Genomic DNA, 23,112 nt, shown 5'->3' with positions numbered 1-23,112 from the left:
TGTCCAAGCTGTACCTACCCTGTACCATGATGCAGCAGATGATGAACAGAACCTGGTGGGAACTGACCCACCATCGTTGAGACTGAAATAGTCATTTAAAAAATCACTGTTAGGTTCAAAGGTCAAACTGTATTTTAGAGTTACAGTCCATTGTTTAGTGTATGTTTGATAATTAACACAATGTGTATAACACCATGAATTACTGTATGAATTCACAACTTAATTTACCTCAAATGTCATTTAACAAAAGTTTTGAGCAATTACAGTAATGAATTGAAGCACAACAGACAGGCACGAAACATGTGTAAGGTACATCCCCCCAATGTAACGAAAAGCATTAGAATGAAAGATATTTACCTCCATTTTGGAAAAATCCTTGGCTGCCATCAAACTGCAAGTTTTTGCAAACTACTGTTGACTGTTTCTATCCTAATGTTTGGTTGAAGAACTGTTTAGAGCAAAGCTTTGTTACCTCACTCCCATAGCGATGGCATCTCTTCACCAGCTGGAACACATTGTATATATACAGACTAATTTGCATAGTTAACCACTTATGTTGATGTATTGTCATGTCATAAGTTGCTGTTGGAGAATCCACAGAAAATCTTACAGCTCCAGACTGTTTTCAAGTTTGAACACAGTTCTCCTGCAACAAAGATATCTGATACGTTAGAAGTGACACAAAGAGTCAGTGATTCTTGATTCTACAATAAGCTCAACATAGGAATTGTAAAAAAATACATTAAAAATAAATATATATATTCCTAGCAATATTCCTAGCAACAGAGAAGACCATGAGTGAGATCCATAAACCTTGGGGCAAATGAGGTGGTCAGTAGAGCAGGTGAACTCTTGTGGTACAGAGCTACTTTACCTGCAGGGGGTTGGATACAAAACAGGCGTGAGCCACAGTAAATGGCTGTGGTGGAGGGTGAAATTGCCCATAGAAGCTGATCCTGAGTCAGTGTATCATTTTCCACACCAATGGTTAAGGTTAGGATTGGGGGAGGGGAAGCTGATCCTAGACATGTACCTAGGGGACATTTCACCTTAGAGCTGTGGTGTGCCAACCTATGCAACAAGTGCAACCAGTGGGCATTGGACGATAGTGTACCACAGCTCTGCAGACGATACATGTACTGGGCTATGGAAATGAGCTAGGGGTTCACCTCAGCACACAAAGGAACAGGTGTCCCAATGTCCCCCTATTCAGCTCTCCCACCCAAATCATTTGTTATATAACTTGTGTTATGAATTGTATGGTAATGTTTATTCTCTATCTCGTGTCTGATACAATATATAGGCTGATAATTTAATTATAGACGGGTGATAATATGAGCCCTGGAATTAGTTCATGACCTAAGTAAAGATGGATGGAGAGAGAAGGAAAGAGAGAGAGAGGTATGGAGAGCAAAAGAAGAGGGGAGATGAAGAGAGAGGTATGGTGAGCAAAGGAAGATGGGAGATGAAGAGAGAGGTATTACATTTTACATTTAAGTCATTTAGCAGACGCTCTTATCCAGAGCGACTTACAAATTGGTGCATTCACCTTATGACATCCAGTGGAACAGCCACTTTACAATAGTGCATCTAAATATTTTAAAGGGGGGGGGTGAGAAGGATTACTTTATCCTATCCTAAGTATTCCTTAAAGAGGTGGGGTTTCAGGTGTCTCCGGAAGGTGGTGATTGACTCCGCTGTCCTGGCGTCGTGAGGGAGTTTGTTCCACCATTGGGGAGCCAGAGCAGCGAACAGTTTTGACTGGGCTGAGCGGGAACTGTACTTCCTCAGTGGTAGGGAGGCGAGCAGGCCAGAGGTGGATGAACACAGTGCCCTTATTTTGGGTGTAGGGCCTGATCAGAGCCTGGAGGTACTGAGGTGCCGTTCCCCTCACAGCTCCGTAGGCAAGCACCATGGTCTTGTAGCGGATGCGAGCTTCAACTGGAAGCCAGTGGAGAGAGCGGAGGAGCGGGGTGACGTGAGAGAACTTGGGAAGGTTGAACACTAGACGGGCTGCGGCGTTCTGGATGAGTTGTAGGGGTTTAATGGCACAGGCAGGGAGCCCAGCCAACAGCGAGTTGCAGTAATCCAGACGGGAGATGACAAGTGCCTGGATTAGGACCTGCGCCGCTTCCTGTGTGAGGCAGGGTCGTACTCTGCGGATGTTGTAGAGCATGAACCTACAGGAACGGGCCACCGCCTTGATGTTAGTTGAGAACGACAGGGTGTTGTCCAGGATTACGCCAAGGTTCTTAGCGCTCTGGGAGGAGGACACAATGGAGTTGTCAACCGTGATGGCGAGATCATGGAACGGGCAGTCCTTCCCCGGGAGGAAGAGCAGCTCCGTCTTGCCGAAGTTCAGCTTGAGGTGGTGATCCGTCATCCACACTGATATGTCTGCCAGACATGCAGAGATGCGATTCGCCACCTGGTCATCAGAAGGGGGAAAGGAGAAGATTAATTGTGTGTCGTCTGCATAGCAATGATAGGAGAGACCATGTGAGGTTATGACAGAGCCAAGTGACTTGGTGTATAGCGAGAATAGGAGAGGGCCTAGAACAGAGCCCTGGGGGACACCAGTGGTGAGAGCGCGTGGTGAGGAGACAGATTCTCGCCACGCCACCTGGTAGGAGCGACCTGTCAGGTAGGACGCAATCCAAGCGTGGGCCGCGCCGGAGATGCCCAACTTGGAGAGGGTGGAGAGGAGGATCTGATGGTTCACAGTATCGAAGGCAGCCGATAGGTCTAGAAGGATGAGAGCAGAGGAGAGAGAGTTAGCTTTAGCGGTGCGGAGCGCCTCCGTGATACAGAGAAGAGCAGTCTCAGTTGAATGACTAGTCTTGAAACCTGACTGATTTGGATCAAGAAGGTCATTCTGAGAGAGATAGCGGGAGAGCTGACCAAGGACGGCACGTTCAAGAGTTTTGGAGAGAAAAGAAAGAAGGGATACTGGTCTGTAGTTGTTAACATCGGAGGGATCGAGTGTAGGTTTTTTCAGAAGGGGTGCAACTCTCGCTCTCTTGAAGACGGAAGGGACGTAGCCAGCGGTCAGGGATAAGTTGATGAGCGAGGTGAGGTAAGGGAGAAGGTCTCCGGAAATGGTCTGGAGAAGAGAGGAGGGGATAGGGTCGAGCGGGCAGGTTGTTGGGCGGCCGGCCGTCACAAGACGCAAGATTTCATCTGGAGAGAGAGGGGAGAAAGAGGTCAGAGCACAGGGTAGGGCAGTGTGAGCAGAACCAGCGGTGTCGTTTGACTTAGCAAACGTGGATCGGATGTCGTCGACCTTCTTTTCAAAATGGTTGATGAAGTCATCTGCAGAGAGGGAGGAGGGGGGAGGGGGAGGAGGATTCAGGAGGGAGGAGAAGGTGGCAAAGAGCTTCCTAGGGTTAGAGGCAGATGCTTGGAATTTAGAGTGGTAGAAAGTGGCTTTAGCAGCAGAGACAGAGGAGGAAAATGTAGAGAGGAGGGAGCGAAAGGATGCCAGGTCCGCAGGGAGGCGAGTTTTCCTCCATTTCCGCTCGGCTGCCCGGAGCCCTGTTCTGTGAGCTCGCAATGAGTCGTCAAGCCACGGAACGGGAGGGGAGGACCGAGCCGGCCTGGAAGATAGGGGACATAGAGAGTCAAAGGATGCAGAAAGGGAGGAGAGGAGGGTTGAGGGGGCAGAATCAGGAGATAGGTTGGAGAAGGTTTGAGCAGAGGGAAGAGATGATAGGATGGAAGAGGAGAGAGTAGCGGGGGAGAGAGAGCGAAGGTTGGGACGGCGCGATACCATCCGAGTAGGGGCAGTGTGGGAAGTGTTGGATGAGAGCGAGAGGGAAAAGGATACAAGGTAGTGGTATGGTGAGCAAAAGAAGAGGGGAGATGAAGAGAGAAAGAAAGAGAGAAATAAATAAATAATGAGAGATAAAGAGAGAATGAAAGAGAGATGGTAGGAAAGACAAGGGTAAGAAGAGCACACACATAGGATTAAATGCTTTAGTATCAATGGTACCTAATCAATAAGCAGTGTTGGAAAAAGTACTACATTTTTATACGGAGTAAAAGTAAAGAATATGACTCAAGTAAAATGTGGTCACTCAGTAAAATTCTACTTGAGTAAAAGTTTTTAAGTATTTGTTTTTAAATATACTTATTTATCAAACGTACATGGAATTGCTAAAATGTAAAAGTATAAATCATTTCAAATTCCTCCTATTAAGCAAACCAGACGGCACAATTTTCTTGTTTTTATTTATTTATGGATAGCCAGGGGCACAATCCAACACTCAGACCTAATTTACACATTTTGTATATGTGTTTTTTGAGTCCTCCAGATCAGAGGCAGTAGAGATGACCAGGGACGTTCTCTTGTTAAGTGTGTGAATTAGACTATTTTATAAATATAAATAGTAAAAGAAAAGGGCATACACCTTAAAAACAACTCTTAATTAAGTAGTACTTTAAGTATATTTACATAAGTACTCCACTGTCAATTCATAAGGGACATTGGCAACCTCCAAAAATGACAAAACTTGTATCATTCAACATAACGTTCAATTTCTCTAAAGTTCATTGATAAAAAAACATTGACAGATTAACACCTTTCTGTTTATACTGAACAAAACATTATACATGATACCGGTGCGGGGGCACCGTTAGTCGAGGTTGTATGTACTGTACATGTCGGTAGAGTTAAAGTGACTGCATAGATTATAAACAGAGTAGCAGCAGCGTAAAAGAGAGGTCTGGGTAGCCCTTTGATTCGCTGTTCATGAGTCTTATGGCTTGGGGGTAGAAGCTGTTAAGAAGCCTCTTGGACCTAGACTTGGCGCTCTGGTACTGCTTGCCGTGTGGCAGCAGAGAACAGTCTATGACTAGGGTGGCTGGACTCTTTTGTTATTGACCAAATACTTATTTTCCACCATCATTTGCAAATAAATTCATTAAAAAATCCTACAATGTGATTTTCTGGATTTTCTTTTCTCATTTTGTTTGTCATAGTTGAAGTGTACCTATGATGAAAATTACAGGCCTCTCTCATCTTTTTAAGTGGGAGAACTTGCACAATTGGTGGCTGACCAAATACTTTTTTGCCCCACTGTAGGTGTTCCTTTAGTCCAGGTGGGAAAGGGCAGTCTTGAGTGCAATACATATATCATCATCTGTGGATCTGTTGGGGCAGTAGGCAAATTGGAGTGGGTCTAGAAACATGTTGGTATTACAGATATCAGTCAGGGAGAGGTTAAAAATGTCAGTGAAGAAACTTGCTAGTTGGTCAGCGCATGCTTGGAGTACATGCCCTGGTTATCTGTCTGGCCCTGCAGCCTTGTGAATGTTGACCTGTAAAGGTCTTACTCACATCGGCTACGGAGAGCGTGATGACACAGTCGCTCGGAGCAGCTGGTGCTCTCATGCATGTTTCAGTGTTACTTGCCTCGAGGTGAGCATAGATGTAATTTAGCTCATCTGGTAGGTTCATGTCACAGGGCAGCTCGTGGCTGTGCTTCTTTTTATAGTCTGTAATAGTTTGCAAACCCTGCCACACCCAAATAGCATTGGAGCCGGTGTAGTACGATTCAATCTTAGTCCTGTATTGACACTTTGCCTGTTTGATGGTTCGCCGGAAGGCGTAGCAGGATTTCTTTTAAGCTTCCGGGTTAGAGTCCCACTCTTTGAAAGCGGCAGCTCGACCTTTTAGCTCAGTGTGGATGTTGCCTGTAATTCATGGTTTCTGGTTGGTATGTACGTACTGTCATTGTGGGGACGACATCATCTATGCACTTATCGATGAAGCCAGTGACTGATGAGGTATACTCCTCAATGTCATCAGAAGAATCCCGGAACATATTCCAGTCTGTGCTAGCAAAAGAGTCCTGTAGCTTAGCATCTGCTTCATCTGACCGAGTCACTGGTGCTTCCTTCTTTAGTTTTTGCTTCGAAGCAGGAATCAGGAGGATAGAATTATGGTCAGATTTACAAGATGGATGGCAAGGGAAAGCTTTGTACACGTCTCTGTGTGTGGAGTAAAGGTGGTCGAGAGGTTTGAACACATCTCTGTGTGTGGTGTAAAGGTGGTCGAGAGGTTTGAACACATCTCTGTGTGTGGTGTAAAGGTGGTCTAGAGTTTTGAACACATCTCTGTGTGTGGTGTAAAGGTGGTCTAGAGCTTTGAACACATCTCTGTGTGTGGTGTAAAGGTGGTCTAGAGCTTTGGACACATCTCTGTGTGTGGTGTAAAGGTGGTCTAGAGCTTTAAACACGTCTCTGTGTGTGGTGTAAAGGTGGTCTAGAGGTTTGTATGGGTCTCTGTGTGTGGTGTAAAGGTGGTTTAGAGTTTTTTCCTCTGGTTGCACATTTAACATGCTGATAGAAATGAGGTCAAACTTATTTGAGTTTCCCTGCATGAAAGTCCCCAGCGACTAGGAGAGCCGCCTCTGGATGAGCCTTTTCCTGTTTGATTATGGCCGTATACAACTCATTGAGTGTGGTCTTAGTATCAGCATCGGTCTGCGATGGTATATAGACAGCTACGAAAAACATAGATGTAAAATCTCTTGGTAAATAGTGTGGTCTACAGCTTATCATGAGATAACCCCGGCGAGGTGCAAATCCTATAAATCCTTAAGACTTTGTGCACCAGCTGTTGTTTACAAATGTACATAGGCTGCTACCCCTTGTCTTACCAAATATACATAGACCACCGCCCCTTGTCTTACCAGATACACATAGACCACTACCCCTTGTCTTACCAGATATACATAGACCACTACCCCTTGTCTTACAAGATACACATAGACCACTACCCCTTGTCTTACAAGATACACATAGACCACTACCCCTTGTCTTACAAGATACACATAGACCACTACCCCTTGTCTTACCAGATATACATAGACCACCACCCCTTGTCTTACCAGATATACATAGACCACCGCCCCTTGTCTTAAGAACAAATTCTTATTTTCAATGACGGCCTAGGAACAGTGGGTTAACTGTCTGTTCAGGGGCAGAACGACAGATTTGTACCTTGTCAGCTCGGGGGTTTGACCTTGCAACCTTCCGGATGCTAGTCCAACGCTCTAACCACTAGGCTACCCTGCTGTCTGTGTGTCTATGTATGCTGATGATTCAACCATGTGCGTTTCAGCAAACACAGCTAATGAAGTGACTGAAACCCTTAACAAGGAGTTGTAGTCAGATTTGGAATGGGTGGCCAGTAATAAACTGGAACTGAACATCTCTAAAACTAAGAGCATTGTATGGACCCCAGGAAGAGTGGCTGCTGCTTTTGTAACAGCTAATGGGGATCCTAATAAAATACACCAACATAACTTCCTGTATGTCAACACTGATCAAACGTGGATGTGGTTATTGGATGATCCCCTACTTTGCATGTCATTGATCCGTGTCTTGCGTGACAGATCTTCATCATCATTGATCCCCCATCAACATTACAATTCAGAAAACGTCTCAGATGACCCCAATGAATTGTTCTTAGTAATGAAACAATGGTTTTTGTGAAAGTATGTTTATTTGTCAAATAAAAATATATTTCCTCTAATATAGTAATATGTAAGTCCACACACCTACTCAGTGCAGGCAGAAGATAAAACAAACAATTGTTAAAGTTATAATAATTTTAAGGTAATTGTTTTTAAATTTAAACAGAAGTTGACAACATGGGAGACTCCTAAGTCTTGTACACGGTGGTGTAGTGGAGGGTAAGCACTATTTCCTCACATTTTGTATTTTACACAAATATTTAGCCACCTATCATGAAAAAACGCTAAGAAAATATAGGGAGCGTTACTTTTTTCACAATGAATGCCGTTTAACCACCCATTTTTTAAATTACATCACTGGTTGTATGAATTACTTCAGATAATTACTCCAAACGCTGAGGATGACGATGAAGCTGAAGGTGATGAAGATGCAGTAGATGCCAAACAGCAGCCGGTCGAGGATGTAGCCCACCTGCATCCAGTCCTGGGAGATCTGGTTCCCGTCCACATGCTGGGCCACCTGGAGGCGGATGGACTGGAGCTCATTGCCCAGATTCCTCAGCTCCACCAGGGCTGGATCGCCTGCCTCTGCCCACATCTTACCTGGTTCTCCTGTTTGAACCTGTCTTTCCACCAACACTAGAGGGCAGACTTTCACGTCTGTGTCTTAGAGACAATTGGGAAGGGAGAAAGGTGAAATTATGAATATATCTCCTAATGAGACAAATTATTGATGAACGTGGGTAGTACCATTCTGTCTAAAGTCGGACCTTAGACTAGTCAAGTGTCTGGAAAAATGCATCAGAGTGATTCCTGCATTTATGTTACTGTTCAGGCCTGTGATTAAATGCTTCACTATATTGCATTGGGTTGGGACAGGACAAGGATCTGCTAACTGAATGAAAGTCTGTGTAATTGTAAATCCCTGGAGGATCAGACAGGGTACCTCTTTCAACTGGATTGAGGATGATCTTGTCCTCTCTGGATTTCTGAGGCAGCCAGACGAGGGTGCCCATGAAGCGCAGGACGAGCACTCGGACCCAGCCAGGCACTGGGTGGAAGTTACAGGGGGCGACCAGGAGGTTGGTGATGAGAATAGTCTCCAGCAGGCTGGCCACCATCAGAGCCAAGCAGATGGCGAAGAACACATCTGCATGTGCAGGAGGTGAAGAGAGGAAAATATTCAGGACAAAGGAAGTGGACTGATACTTGACCCTAACCAGCCAATAACACAAAGTAAACATCTACATTTATGACTTACGAAAAATATGGTGTTTCCAGTACACATGTTTTCATACTCACTTATCAGTGGAATGGTGCTTCCTGTGACGGGAAGAAGGTCATTCACGATGAGCAGGAAGACGGAGTAGCCCAAAATTAGGGTCATCTTGAAGGAGGAGCGGTCCACGTTCTGGGGAGGCAGCAGGAAGCTGAAGAGATCCACAGTGATGAGTAAGCAGCTGGGGATCAGGAGGTTCACCACGTAGAGGGTGGCTCTGCGCCTCAGGACAATCTACAGTTTAGAGACACAATGGGGAATGAAAATCTTCAAGGGTGATCTGGCTTGGTGCAGTCGATTCCCATATCAGACAAGACAAAGCCATAATTATCTGGGTTAGCATCCTATGTGTGAAGCAGGAAGTACTCTCTGAAACAAAAGTAACGCTAGAAATATAGAGAGCTCAACATTCAGTGCTAGTAGAGCTAAATTACTGGCGTCTGACAAATTACAGTGCTTTGGGTTCTTACGTAAAAGCAGAGCTCATCATAGGGGTTGCTTTCTCCCTGATCAAATGATGATAACTTGAACTTGCTGGATTTGATGTCCATCAGCTCCCACTCCCCTTCGGTGGACAACACGCTAATGGAGCGTTTCAGGATGTCCTCCACCTTCTTCCCTAAGATAATCCTTATGTCCGACACTGCAGGGGAGATAAATGAATGGGTTATCCTGGGATGAATGGGCTGAACCTATATGGAAGCAGAACATGATCTGTTCTGAGGGGATGGTAAACTCGGGCCTAACACCAAACAGATCTCTTGGTTGACACCGAGTAATTTATCAAAAACTTCAATGGACTCGATGGTCCAGCCTGTTTCACATCTATCATTTCAGATCACAAGAGAGTCAGGATGTTGTTTTGGGAGAGAAGGAGCGATGGGTTTGGCGTCTGACCCTTATGTTCAAGTAAGTTCTAAAGCATGGTTGCATTGACGTCTTACCGTGGTGGATGTAGGATCTGAAGGTGAAGGTGCAGTTCTGGACGTCAAAGGGGAAGGTGTAGATCTCCAGGAAACAGGAGCTAACCACCTTGACAGGGTTGGCTTCTCGCACTATACCAGTGTGCTTAATGTACACATAAGGGACGATGGGAGCTCTGTTTTCATCCATACTGTAAAACAGGGTGAAATAGGGGGACGATGTCAAACCACGGGCAGGATATAAATCACATGTTTTATATTTTTTAATGTTTTACATTTCTAAACTGAATCAGTCACTTGTGCAATAAAAAGGGACAGAAGTAAAGTGTTTGTTAAAACTTCTTATGGCTGCAGGGGCAGTATTGAGTAGCTTGAATGAAAGGTGCCCAGAGTAAATTACCTGCTCCTCATTCCCAGTTGCTAATATATGCATATTATTAGTAGTATTGGATAGAAAACACTCTGAAGTTTCTAAAACTGTTTGAATGATGTCTGTGAGTATAGGAGAACTCATATGACAGGCAAAAACCTGAGAAGAAATCCAAACAGGAAGTGAGAAATCTGAGGTTGGTCGATTTTCAACCCAGCCCCTATTGAATACACAGTGGGATATGGATGAAGTTGCACTTCCCAAGGTTCCATTAGATGTCAATGGTCTTTAGAAACTTGAATGAGGCTTCTACTGTGTTGTGGGGCTGAACGGGGTGGCAGGGTAGCCTAGTGGTTAGAGTGTTGGACTAGTAACTGGAAGGTTGCAAGTTCAAACCCCCCGAGCTGACAAGGTACATATCTGTCATTCTGCCCCTGAACAGGCAGTTAACCCACTGTTCATAGGCCGTCATTGAAAATAAGAATTTGTTCATAACTGACTTGCCTGGTTAAATGAAGGTAAAATAAAAAAAATGAGAGGGGAATGAGTCAGGTTACTGGCAGAGAGCCATTTCCTGGTCATGTGCATTTCACATGATATCAACCTGCATTCCATGGCTCCTCTACACACAAAGGAATTCTTTGGAACTTTTTGAAGATTTATGATAAAAACATCCTAAAGATTGATTGTATACATAGTTTGAAATGTTTCTAAGACCTGTAATATAACTTTTTTAAGTTTTTGTCCGAAGTTATGTCTGACCTGCACGAGCGTGTGGATATGTGTACCTAACGCGCTAACAAGTAGCTACTTGGACATAAATAATGGACATTATCGAACAAATCAAGCATTTATTATGGAACTGCGATCCCTGGGAGTGCATTCTGATGAAGATCATCAAAGGTAAGGGAATATTTATAAGGTCATTTCTGATTTCTGTTGACTCCAACATGGCGGAAAATTGTATTTGTTTTCTGGGCGCTGTCTCAGATTATAGCATGGTTTGCTTTTTCCGTAAAGTTTTTTTGAAATCTGACACAGCGGTTGCATTAAGGAGAGGTATATCTATATTTCCATGTCTAGCACTTGAATTTTCATCAACATTTATATTGAGTATTTCTGTAAAATGATGTGGCTCTCTGCAATATCACCGGATGTTTTTGGGAACTAGTGAACGTAACGTGCCAATGTAAACTCAGATTTTTTTATATAAATATGAACTTTATCAAACAAAACATGAAGTCCTATGAGTGTCATCTGATGAAGATCATCAAAGGTTAGTGATTCATTTTATCTCTATTTGTGCTTTTTGTGACTCCTCTCTTTGGCTGGAAAAATGTTTTTCTTTGGCTTGGTGGTGACCTAACATAATCGTTTGTGGTGCTTTCGCTGTAAAGCATATTTGAAATCGGACACTGTGGTGGAATTAACAACAAGATTACCTTTAAAACAGTATAAAATACATGTATGTTTGAGGAATTTTAATTATGAGAATTCTGTTGTTGTGAATTTGGCGCCCTTTACTTTCACTGGCTGTTGTCATATCGATCCCGTTAACGCGATTGCAGCCCTAAGAAGTTTTTAAGATGTCTTCACCCTCGCCGAATTCTAATTAGCATAATAAAAACATCCCTATCAAAATATTTTTAAGCTGGAGATTTGTATGGCCTGTGTCTCGATCCACCACATCTTCCAATGACGGCCTTCTGCATCTGCGGTGGAAGGTGGCTGAGTTATAGTTGTGTTTGTCAGACCATTCGACATCCCGAAAATCGGTCTTCTCTCGAAAACGTCTGTAGAGCCCAAACAAACTAATATGACTGTCACAAATACGATGGTGTTCTCCATTTTGCTCTACGACCCCCATAAATTCATGAGACTCGTTTGAAGTAGTTACCGCCGATCTCCCAACTTCATTCCTAACTACACCTCGGAAATGTGTTTACATCCCTGTAAGTGAGACTTTATCCTTTGACAAGGTAATCCATCCATCTGACAGGTGTGGAATATCAAGAAGCTGTTTAAAGAGCATGATTATTACACAGGGACAATAAAAGGCAACTATAAAATGTGAAGTTTTGTCACACAAACAATGCCACAGATGTCTCAAGTTTTGAGGGAGCATGCAATTGGCATGCTGACTGCAGGAATGTCCTGTGTTCATTTCTCTACCATAAGCTGCCTCCAACGTCATTTTAGAGAATTTGGCAGTACATCCGGCCACACAAGTGCAGTGTATGAAGTTGTGAGGGCTAGTGGTTTCCTGATGCCAACATTGTGAACGTTGTGAACAGAGTTCCTCATGGTTCGGTGGGGTTATGGTATGCGCAGGCTTAAGCTACGGACAACGAACACAATTTAATTTGATCAATTGTCAATTTGAATGCACAAAAGTACCGCAACGACATCCTGAGATCCATTGTGAGGCCCATTTTCTAAATGTACTTTTAATCTTTTTTTTTATGTATCTGTAATCAACAGCCAATCATGTGAAACCCATAGATTAGGGCCTAATGAATTTATTTGATTTACTGATTTCCTCATATGAACCGTAAATCAGTAAAATTGTTGAAATTGTTGCATGTTGCGTTTATATATAGATATATAAGGAGTTTTAGTTCCCCCAAAAAATACTTTAATAATGACACGTTTCCTGATCTTTCTTAAATACGACAGACACTTTAAAGCAAACTTAATTTTATTACGTTTTTTGACTTATATATTTTTCCATGTGTTAATCTGTTACTCAATGTGTTTCTATGGGCTAATATCAGTAAGACCAAAGTCAATGTTTCATCAAAAAAATAAGTATATCGTATCTATATAGAATATAACTATACTATACTCACAATTCATTGATTACCACATCTGGTGACCAGAACCTTTCCCTGGGGAGAGAAATATTAGCAGAGCCGCATTGGACTGGGTCCCAGCTGAAAAATTCATTCTCCCATTCCTAAAACAACACATTAGGAACAATGCAATGTGTTTGTAAACAGCATTCAAAATTATAATATGATGTTAGGATTGTAATACATTCAAAGATAAAATATATTTTTTAGTTTTAACCAAATATATATCCCTATTGCTATCCAGTACATATTGGTGCCCTAACAAATATGAAGTAATGTGAAGTAACGTCCTTAACACAGGTGCTGTAGGAGAATCAGAAACCAAAGTGCACATTGATAATGACCCCCATACACACCACACACTACGTATACTTGCAATAATAATAAAATAATAAGTTTACCTTCACCAGCCAAATGTAGGTGTTCAACAGTTGTGCTTTTTCTTCCTGAAAAGAGAATTAGTTTTCCTACAAAGTAATGGCAATAAAGCCACATTTTACATACGTCTACAAAACAGGAAGTGGAAGAACATTCAGAACTATATTGCACATGTCAAATACATTGATGGATTTAATGGTATGTCTCCTCAGGTGAAGTAGTTGAAAGGGATACCATGCTGTCCTACTACTTCTTACCACACCCAGGATACCATGCTGTCCTACTACTCCTTACCACACCCAGGATGCCGTAGAGAGTGAAGTACATGCTGATGTTGGTGGGGGTTGAGAGGTTCATGACAGGTCGTATGGAGTACAATGTCATGACGTTCTCCAGGGCAGCCAGAAGGGATATGGTGTTGGGGTTGGTGCAGTTCACCACTATCTTACATCTCAGGCATGGCGCTGGGGAAACAATGGTAACCATGCTGCTTTATATTGTGGGTTTGTTATGGTCCTGTGTTCCTCAGTCACTAGAACATGGCACTTGCAACGTCAGAGTTGTGGGTTCAATTCCACGGGGGACCAGGATGAAAATGTATTCACTCGCTACTGTATGTTGCTCTGGATATGAGAATCTGATAAATGAGGTCAAATATCTGATCATCTTCAGTGAAAAGTCTTTAATTTTGGGGTTCTTGCGTATTGTAGATACGTATTGTAGATATTATTAGAATCTTGTTTGAATGATGAAGACCTTGCTACTTTTTCATATGATAGTGGAATGAATTGACTGCAAACCCACAAATACATTATGTTATGAACTTGATGGTTAAGGTAACAGCTACCCCAAGTAATATAAACAAGTGAACATAAAACTAAAGAATAAATGAAAACAAACTATTACTCAAATATAATACTTTAAGTTTACTTAAATTAGTTGACTTTACTTTTTATTTTCCCGTGTCCAAGCTGTACCTACCCTGTACCATGATGCAGCAGATGATGAACAGAACCTGGTGGGAATTGACCCACCATCGTTGAGACTGAAATAGTCATTTAAAAAATCACTGTTAGGTTCAAAGGTCAAACTGTATTTTAGAGATACGGTCCATTGTTTAGTGTATGTTTGATAATTAACGCAATTTGTATAACACCATGAATTACTTTATGAATTCAAACCTTAATTTACCTGAAATGGAATGCACCTCTCTCATTACTTGAAAGACAGCGATCAAATGTTTTGACCAATTACGGTAATGCAATGAAGCACAACACACAGACACACAACTTAAGTAACGTAAATCCCCCAATTGACACGAAAGACATTAGAATGAACTATATTTACCTCCATTTTGGAAAAATCCTTGGCTGCCATTAAGCAGCAAGCTACAAGTTCTTGACCGTTTCGATCATATGGCTAAAGAACTGTTTCAGAGCAAAGCTTTGTTACCTCACTCCCATAGCGATGGCATCTCTTCACCAGCTGGAACACATTGAATATATACAGACTAATTTGCATAGTTCACCACTTATGTTGATGTATTGTCATATCATAAGTTGCTGTTGGAGAATCCACAGAAAATCTTACAGCTCCAGACTGTTTTCAAGTTTGAACACAGTTCTCCTGCAACAAAGATCTCTGATACGTTAGAAGTGACACAAAGATTCAATGATATTCTTGATTGTGCAATCAAACTAAAGTGTTGTAGAAATGTGGTAGAAATATGCCTAGCAACAGAGAAGACCATGAGTGAGATCCATAAACCTTGGGGCAAATGAGGTGGTCAGTAGAGCAGGTGAACTCTTGTGGTACAGAGCTACTTTACCTGCAGGGGGTTGGATACAAAACAGGCGTGAGCCACAGTAAATGGCTGTGGTGGAGGGTGAAGTTGCCCATAGACGCTGATCCTGAGTCAGTGTATCATTTTCCACACTAATGGTTAAGGTTAGGATTGGGGGAGGGGAAGTTGATCCTACATCTGTACATAGGGGACATTTCACCTCAGAACTGTGGTGTATCAACTTACTCAACAAGTGCAACCAGTGGGCATTGTACGATAGTGTACCACAGCTCTGGAGACAATACATGTACTGGGCTATGGAAATGAACTGTGGGTTCACCTCAGCACACAAAGGAACAGGTGTCCCAATGTCCCCCCATTCAGCTCTCCCACCCAAATCATTTGTTATATAACTTATGAAATGTTATGAAATGGTAATGTTTATTCTCTATCTGGTGTCTGATACAACATAGAGGCTGATAATTGAATTATAGACGGGTGATAATATGAGTCCTGGAATTAGTTCATGACTTAATTAAGGAGACCTCTTTATTCGTAGATATCTGCAATCAATTACTAATGTGTCTGTAAACATCAGCATCGTATTAAGATGAACATTTCAATAATTATGGGCCAAAATTCACCCTACTTATTGTGGGAAGCTTGTGGAAGGCTACCAGAAACGTTTGACCCAAGTTAAACTATTTAAAGGCAATGCTCCCAAATACTATTTGAGTGTATGTAAACTTCTGACCCACTGGGAATGTGACGAAGGAAATAAAAGCTGGAATAAATCATTCTCTCTAGTAATTATTCTGACATTTCACATTCTTAAAATAAAATGGTGATCCTAACTGACCTAAAACAGGGAATGTTTACTAGGATTAAATGTCAGGAATTGTGAACAACTGAGTTTAAATGTATTTGGCTAAGGTGTGTGTAAACTTCCGACTTCAACTGTAGATGTTTGCAATCAAGTATTACTGTCTCTGTAAACATTAGCATCGTGTTAAGATGAACATTCAAATAATTGTCGTTAGGAGTAGCTAAACGTGTATGGAGGAAACATGGCTAAAATACAGTGAATCCATTTTAACTTTATCATCACGCTGCCAATAATAAATTCGTTCATAAAGCCATTTTATTTGCATTGTCTTTGACAAAGGGGGGGGGGGCGGTGTTGTGGCCAGTGCAGGCCTGTCACCGTTACCATAAAGGCTAAGTCATCATCGTGAAAGAGGAAGAGGATATGTGGTGTGTTTATTTTGGTTATGGGTAATAAACTTCCACGTAAGAATACAAAAGAGTGACATGCTGTGTCTTGTAGTAGTTCACACCTAATATCACACCCCATCATCAACAAATGTCTTGTGCAATAAAACTTGTTTCGCCTTCATTAGATTGGAGTACAATTACAAATAGACACACTGTGGAGTAAGACAGGAAATACACAGACCCAACAGTATTGTTGGTGTACCAGCAGAATAATTCAATGACAGTAATAAAGCTTTGTGTCACGCTCGCTATCGTCAAACTCCCTGTCATAAATCAACCAAGGCGCAGCGTGCATGTAGTTCCACGTCTTTTAATGAAAGTGAAACCGAAACAACCAAGAAACAAACAGGTAAACAGAAAACAAGAAGAAAAAGACCGTGACACAACCGAGGTGCACACCAACACAAACACGGAAAAAATAATTACCCACAAAACACAGGTGGGAAAAGGCTACCTAAGTATGGTTCTCAATCAGAGACAATGATTGACAGCTGCCTCTGATTGGGAACCATACCAGGTCAAACACATAGAAATAGAAAACATAGAAAGAAAAAAAAACACATAGAACACATAGAATGCCCACCCCAACTCACGCCCTGACCAAACCAAAATAGAGACATAGAAAAGGAACTAAGGTCAGGACGTGACACTTAGTTTGTACACACACTGGAACAGCTGCAAAATAAAGGAAATCCATTTCCTCTTCAAAGGAATCACAAGTAGAGGAACCTTCTCTACCTCTCTAACCCCACATAGCTGAGTAACCTTCTCTACTTCTCTAACCCCACATAGCTGAGGAACCTTCTCTACCTCTCTAACCCCACATAGCTGAGGAACCTTCTCTACCTCTCTAACCTCACATAGCTGAAGAACCTTCTCTACCTCTCTAACCCCACATAGCTGAGGAACCTTCTCTACTTATCTAACCCCACATAGCTGAGGAACCTTCTCTACTTCTCTAACCCCACATAGCTGAGGAACCTTCTCTACTTCTCTAACCCCACATAGCTGAGGAACCTTCTCTACCTCTCTAACCCCACATAGCTGAGGAACCTTCTCTACTTCTCTAACCCCACATAGCTGAGGAACCTTCTCTACTTCTCTAACCCCACATAGCTGAGGAACCTTCTCTCTCTAACCCCACATAGCTGAGGAACCTTCTCTACTTCTCTAACCCCACATAGCTGAGGAACCTTCTCTACCTCTCTAACCCCACATAGCTGAGGAACCTTCTCTACTTCTCTAACCCCACATAGCTGAGGAACCTTCTCTACCTCTCTAACCCCACACAGCTGAGGAACCTTCTCTACTTCTCTAACCCCACATAGCTGAGGAACCTTCTCTACCTCTCTAACCCCACATAGCTGAGGAACCTTCTCTACTTCTCTAACCCCACATAGCTGAGGAACCTTCTCTACCTCTCTAATCTCACGTTGCTGAGACTCTTATTCCACTTTCGTTGTGCCCTGTGCAGCCACACCTATCTTCGACCAGTTCCACCAGTGTCTCACTGCATTTATTTAATCAACAAATAGCTTTAGCAATCAGACATTAGGATGTACCCAATGACCACTAGATATAGACAAGTAAACAAAGAGAAATATTATAAAAAGTGTATTAGGGCGTATACCAGTCTATTTCTACCATATTCTACCGGGCTTTAAAACGCTTTGTGCAAAGGCCCATACTGCAGGCTTCGCAATGGGCACTCTCATGGGGGGGACCTTCATCGTCTTCGTCATCGAAATCACGTCTGTTTCTCTTGCCCAGGTTCTCGCGGTAGCACTTGACACGAATCTTCTCCATCAGTTTCTCCAGTAGGACTTCGAGTTTCTCCTCATCGAAACTGGCCTCCTCCATAAGAGCGCCGTCACATTGCCTGCATTCCTGACGCAAACATCGCACTTTCACCATTCCCTGCCCTGACGATAGATGCATGTGAAACACCACATTCACCCGGCCAGAGGACCAACTTCTGTTACACTTGGAGCACTTGAACCTTCATGTGGAAATTGGAGAAAAAAGGGAAAGTGGGTTTCAGACACAAGCAGCTTTTAACAGAGCAATTGTTGAAATCCCATTACGGTGCTGTTGTAATCAACTTGTGTTATACTTTGCGCAAGTATTCTTTGTAATTCAACCCCAGGCACAGTCTTTACCTGGTGTGGAATTACAAATAATTTCATTAAAACATACTTTTTGAGAGGGCTACATGAAAGCTAGAGAAATATACTGAACAATATACTGAACAAAAATATGTAAAGTGTTGGTCCCTTGTTCCATGAGCTGAAGTAAAATATCCCCAAACTTTTCCATACGCACAAGCTTATTTCTCTCAAATTTTGTGCACAAATTTGTCTACATCCCTGTTAGTGAGCATTTCTCCTTTGCCAAGATAATTCATCAACCTGACAGGTGTGGCATATCAATAAGCTGATTAAAGAGCATGATCATTACACAGGTGCACTTTGCGCTGGGGACAATAAAGACCACTCTAAAATGTGCAGTTTTGTCACACAACACAATGCCACAGATGTCTTAAGTTTTGAGGGAGCATGCAATTTGGAATGCTGACTGCAGGAATGTCCACCAGAGATGTTGCCAGAGCTCATTTAATTTCTCTACCATAAGCCGTCCCCAACATCGTTTTAGAGAATTTGGCAATACTTGCAACCAGCCTCACAACCGCAGACCGTGTGTAATCAAGCCAGCCCAGGACGCCAGCCCAGGACCTCCACATCCGGAAAGTGAAACTTAAGTGTGCTGTTAGGTTTCTATTTCAACTGATAGTCCTGGCCCAGCTATCACATTTGTTTCCTTGGAAGTTGTGGGAATGTACATTTTTTGTTTCCCATAGGTTCTGGGAACAAAGCCATACGTTTCCTGACCGGTAAAACTCAACCTTATTGAAATGTTCTGAGAAAAAGAAGTATACATTGTTCCTGTTCTGGGAACCTTAATTTTTTAGATTGCAGCGAGGTTCTGAGAATGTTTTACTATGTTTCCCTGTGGCTTTAAAGGTTCTGAGAATGTTTTACTATGCTTCCCTGGGTGTTTAAAGATTCTGAAAATGTTTTACTATGCTTCCCTGGGGGTTTAAAGGTTCTGAGAATGTTTTACTATGTTTCCCTGGGGGTTTAAAGGTTCTGAGAATGTTTTACTATGCTTCCCTGGGGGTTTAAAGGTTCTGAGAATGTTTTACTATGCTTCCCTGGGGGTTTAAAGATTCTGAGAATGTTTTACTATGCTTCCCTGGGGGTTTAAAGGTTCTGAGAATGTTTTACTATGTTTCCCTGGGGGTTTAAAGGTTCTGAGAATGTTTTACTATGTTTCCCTGGGGGTTTAAAGGTTCTGAGAATGTTTTACTATGTTTCCCTGTGGGTTTAAAGGTTCTTATAATGTTTTACTATGCTTCCCTGGGGGTTTAAATGTTCTGAGAATGTTTTACTATGCTTCCCTGTGGGTTTAAAGATTCTGAAAATGTTTTACTATGCTTCCCTGGGGGTTTAAAGGTTCTGAGAATGTTTTACTATGTTTCCCTGGGGGTTTAAAGGTTCTGAGAATGTTTTACTATGCTTCCCTGGGGGTTTAATGGTTCTGAGAATGTTTTACTATGCTTCCCTGTGTGTTTAAAGGTTCTGAGAATGTTTTACTATGTTTCCCTGGGGGTTTAAAGGTTCTGAGAATGTTTTACTATGCTTCCCTGGGGGTTTAAAGGTTCTGAGAATGTTTTACTATGCTTCCCTGTGGGTTTAAAGGTTCTGAGAATGTTTTACTATGTTTCCATGGGGGTTTAAAGGTTCTGAGAATGTTTTACTATGCTTCCTTGGGGGTTTAAAGGTTCTGAGAATGTTTTCCTATGTTTGCCTGGGGGTGTAACGGTTCTGAGAATGTTTTACTATGTTTCCCTGGGGGTTTAAAAAGGTTCTGAGAATGTTTTACTATGTTTCCCTGGTGGTTTAAAGGTTCTGAGAATGTTTTACTATGCTTCCCTGTGTGTTTAAATGTTCTGAGAATGTTTTACTATGTTTCCCTGGGGGTTCAAAGGTTCTGAGAATGTTTTACTATGTTTCCCTGGTGGTTTAAAGGTTCTGAGAATGTTTTACTATGCTTCCCTGTGTGTTTAAATGTTCTGAGAATGTTTTACTATGTTTCCCTGGGGGTTCAAAGGTTCTGAGAATGTTTCACTATGTTTCCCTGGGGGTTTAAAGGTTCTGATAATGTTTTACTATGCTTCCCTGGGGGTTTAAAGGTTCTGAGAATGTTTTACTATGTTTCCCTGGGGGTTTAAAGGTTCTGAGAATGTTTTACTAGGCTTCCCTGGGGGTTTAAAGGTTCTGAGAATGGAAATGAAAGGTCATTTGAAGGTAATTACATTATGAGAACATGTTTCAATAACACTGCTAGCGAAAGTTAACTGTTTTGAACTCCAAACACAGATAGGACACATTATTTCTTTAGGCATTAATCATGCAAACACATTTTTTTCCTTGTGGCACAGCGTCAGTGTGATATTCTGTTCTCTATCCATGGAATTAGTCCAATGCCCCATCAGGATTGAGCTAGTATGGCATGTTTTTTTTACTCACACAAAGCTGTTCATTTTAGTCTATTCAAATAAACCCAATTTCAAAGGAAACAAGCACTCATTAAGATCAGGTATGGCCAATTAGTGGGCGTGGCCAACACACCTGGACACATTTAACGAGATAGATGCTAGAGTTTTTTTTATTGCTGGGAAAAGAATGTTTTTAAATACATTTCTTACAAGGTTCTTTGCATATTATTCATGTTTTCTTGTAGTTTTTATGGAAAGTTTTCTTATTGTTCTGAGAACATAACTTGAAATAGAACCATGAGGAAACCTGCAGAAAATATTATGCTGAAGTACTGAAATTCACATGTAAGAAACATGTGGTTCTCAGAACATTATGTGCTAGCTGGGTATCCTGCGCCGTTCCCAGAATGTTGTGCGAAGGTTGTATGCAAAATAATAGGACAACCATGCTCTCACCAAGCTCAAAGAGACAAAAGGTTGTCAGAATGTAACAGCTGTTAATAGTATTTTGTGAATTTCACCAGGTTCATATATTAATATAGCATGTTAATTTGTTATTATGCATGCCTGTGTATTCTTATGAAGGTTACACTTACATGCAGGACTACAATGTTTTACAGTTTATGCATTATTATAATAATCCACTTCGTCACATGTGTTTTGAAATCGAGCATCAATGACAAAAATTGAATTGTTTTTTCCTCAAAAAAAAAAAAAGAAGCTTGATGCAAAGTGGGCTCGAACCCACGGTTAAAAAAACACTATTGATTACATGTCTTTCCTCCATCGGAAAAGCCTTATAAGACTGTGACATCAGAGAGGCGGGCAAAGCAAGCTTCAAACAGGAAGCTTCAAACAGGAAGCTTCAAACAGCAAGCTTCAAACAGCAAGCTTCAAACAGGAAGCTTCAAACAGGAAGCTTCAAACAGCAAGCTTCAAACAGGAAGCTTCAAACAGGAAGCTTCAAACAGGAAGCTTCAAACAGGAAGCTTCAAACAGCAAGCTTCAAACAGGAAGCTTCAAACAGGAAGCTTCAAACAGGATGCTCATCCCGCGAAGCAAACAATAATATCAGTGACATCGTTTTGATGTTAAGATGATTAAACTGTCATGAATAACACACAGTGTTATTATTATGTGCATTATTATGTATTATTATTACGTGCATTATTATGTATTATTATTATGTGCATTATTATGTATTATTATTATGTGCATTATTATATATTATTATTATGTGCATTATTATGTATTATTATTATGTGCATTATTATGTATTATTATTATGTGCATTATTATTATGTGCATTATTATGTATTATTATTATGTGCATTATTATGTATTATTATTATGTGCATTATTATGTATTATTATTATGTATTATTATTATGTGCATTATTATTATGTGCATTATTATGTATTATTATTATGTGCATTATTATGTATTATTATTATGTGCATTATTATGTATTATTATTATGTGCATTATTATGTATTATTATTATGTGCATTATTATGTATTATTATTATGTGCATTATTATATATTATTATTATGTGCATTATTATATATTATTATTATGTGCATTATTATGTATTATTATTATGTGCATTATTATGTATTATTATTATGTGCATTATTATATATTATTATTATGTGCATTATTATGTATTATTATGTGCATACCTTGTGCTTGTGTAGTAAAATACATAAAAGTTGCCCATATTATGTTAAAATGTAATTCTGTCATTTTTGTTGTCTCATTTCACCAACCACGGCTAACTGAAGTAGGACAGCATGGAGTAGCTAAAGTGGGACAGTCTTATAGGCTTTTGCAATGGAGGAAAGAGATCCGGTTTACATTAGAGACCCCCTGTACTTAGGTTAGGCAGGACTCTGCTTCTTGTCCTGTTCATGGTTTCTTCTAGTAATGTTATTAGTAATGCTTATAAACGCATTAACCACAAGCACCTTTTTTCCCCACTCATGTTGTTGACTGTGAAAAATGTCAAACGTGGACAACCATTTTTTTTTTAAATGACTTAATTCAAATAGGCTAACGAAAGGTACCGGATCTCAGCTCCGCCTACCTCTCATTTGGATCATAGGTACAGGGTCTCGGACTGGGTGGGACCGGGCCCAATTTAACCCCTGGTTGTACGTAGTCATTGTTCCTATCTGTTTTTCTGATGAAATAACTCGACAACAGTGAAA

General features: G+C 41.3%; 1 protein-coding gene and 1 long non-coding RNA gene across 2 annotated transcripts; both read right to left on the bottom strand.

Moving 5' to 3' along the window:
* Positions 1–7,563: 7,563 nt before the first annotated feature.
* Positions 7,564–13,356, bottom strand: LOC123991118 (5-hydroxytryptamine receptor 3A-like). Its single transcript, XM_046292344.1, has 7 exons — positions 13,307–13,356; positions 12,903–13,009; positions 9,705–9,874; positions 9,231–9,403; positions 8,784–8,994; positions 8,428–8,631; positions 7,564–8,147 (listed from the first exon to the last, which is right to left on the bottom strand). Exons 3-7 carry the CDS (start codon positions 9,871–9,873, stop codon positions 7,852–7,854), a joined length of 1,053 nt encoding a protein of 350 aa, XP_046148300.1. The 5' UTR covers position 9,874; positions 12,903–13,009; positions 13,307–13,356; the 3' UTR covers positions 7,564–7,851.
* A 3,279-nt stretch (positions 13,357–16,635) lies between these two features.
* On the bottom strand, positions 16,636–17,987 carry LOC123991115. The gene is made up of 2 exons (XR_006830755.1): positions 17,323–17,987; positions 16,636–17,106 (listed from the first exon to the last, which is right to left on the bottom strand). It is a non-coding gene; the product is annotated as an uncharacterized LOC123991115 (long non-coding RNA).
* Positions 17,988–23,112: the final 5,125 nt, after the last annotated feature.

This window comes from Oncorhynchus gorbuscha, linkage group LG02, assembly GCF_021184085.1.
Source record: "Oncorhynchus gorbuscha isolate QuinsamMale2020 ecotype Even-year linkage group LG02, OgorEven_v1.0, whole genome shotgun sequence".
In the NCBI taxonomy this organism is placed as follows: domain Eukaryota; kingdom Metazoa; phylum Chordata; class Actinopteri; order Salmoniformes; family Salmonidae; genus Oncorhynchus; species Oncorhynchus gorbuscha.
The sequence above is the reverse complement of the archived record's forward strand: the minus strand, read 5'-3'. Positions and strand labels throughout refer to the sequence as shown.

Bases quoted from the DNA above. Each gene is read 5' to 3' on its own strand.
- LOC123991118 (XM_046292344.1), bottom strand. From the start codon at position 9,873: ATGGATGAAAACAGAGCTCCCATCGTCCCTTATGTGTACATTAAGCAC. The intron at 9,404-9,704 runs GTAAGACGTCAA...TCTCCCCTGCAG, and splicing joins CAGATCCTACATCCACCACG to TGTCGGACATAAGGATTATC. The intron at 8,632-8,783 runs GTGAGTATGAAA...CTGCACATGCAG, and splicing joins AAGCACCATTCCACTGATAA to ATGTGTTCTTCGCCATCTGC.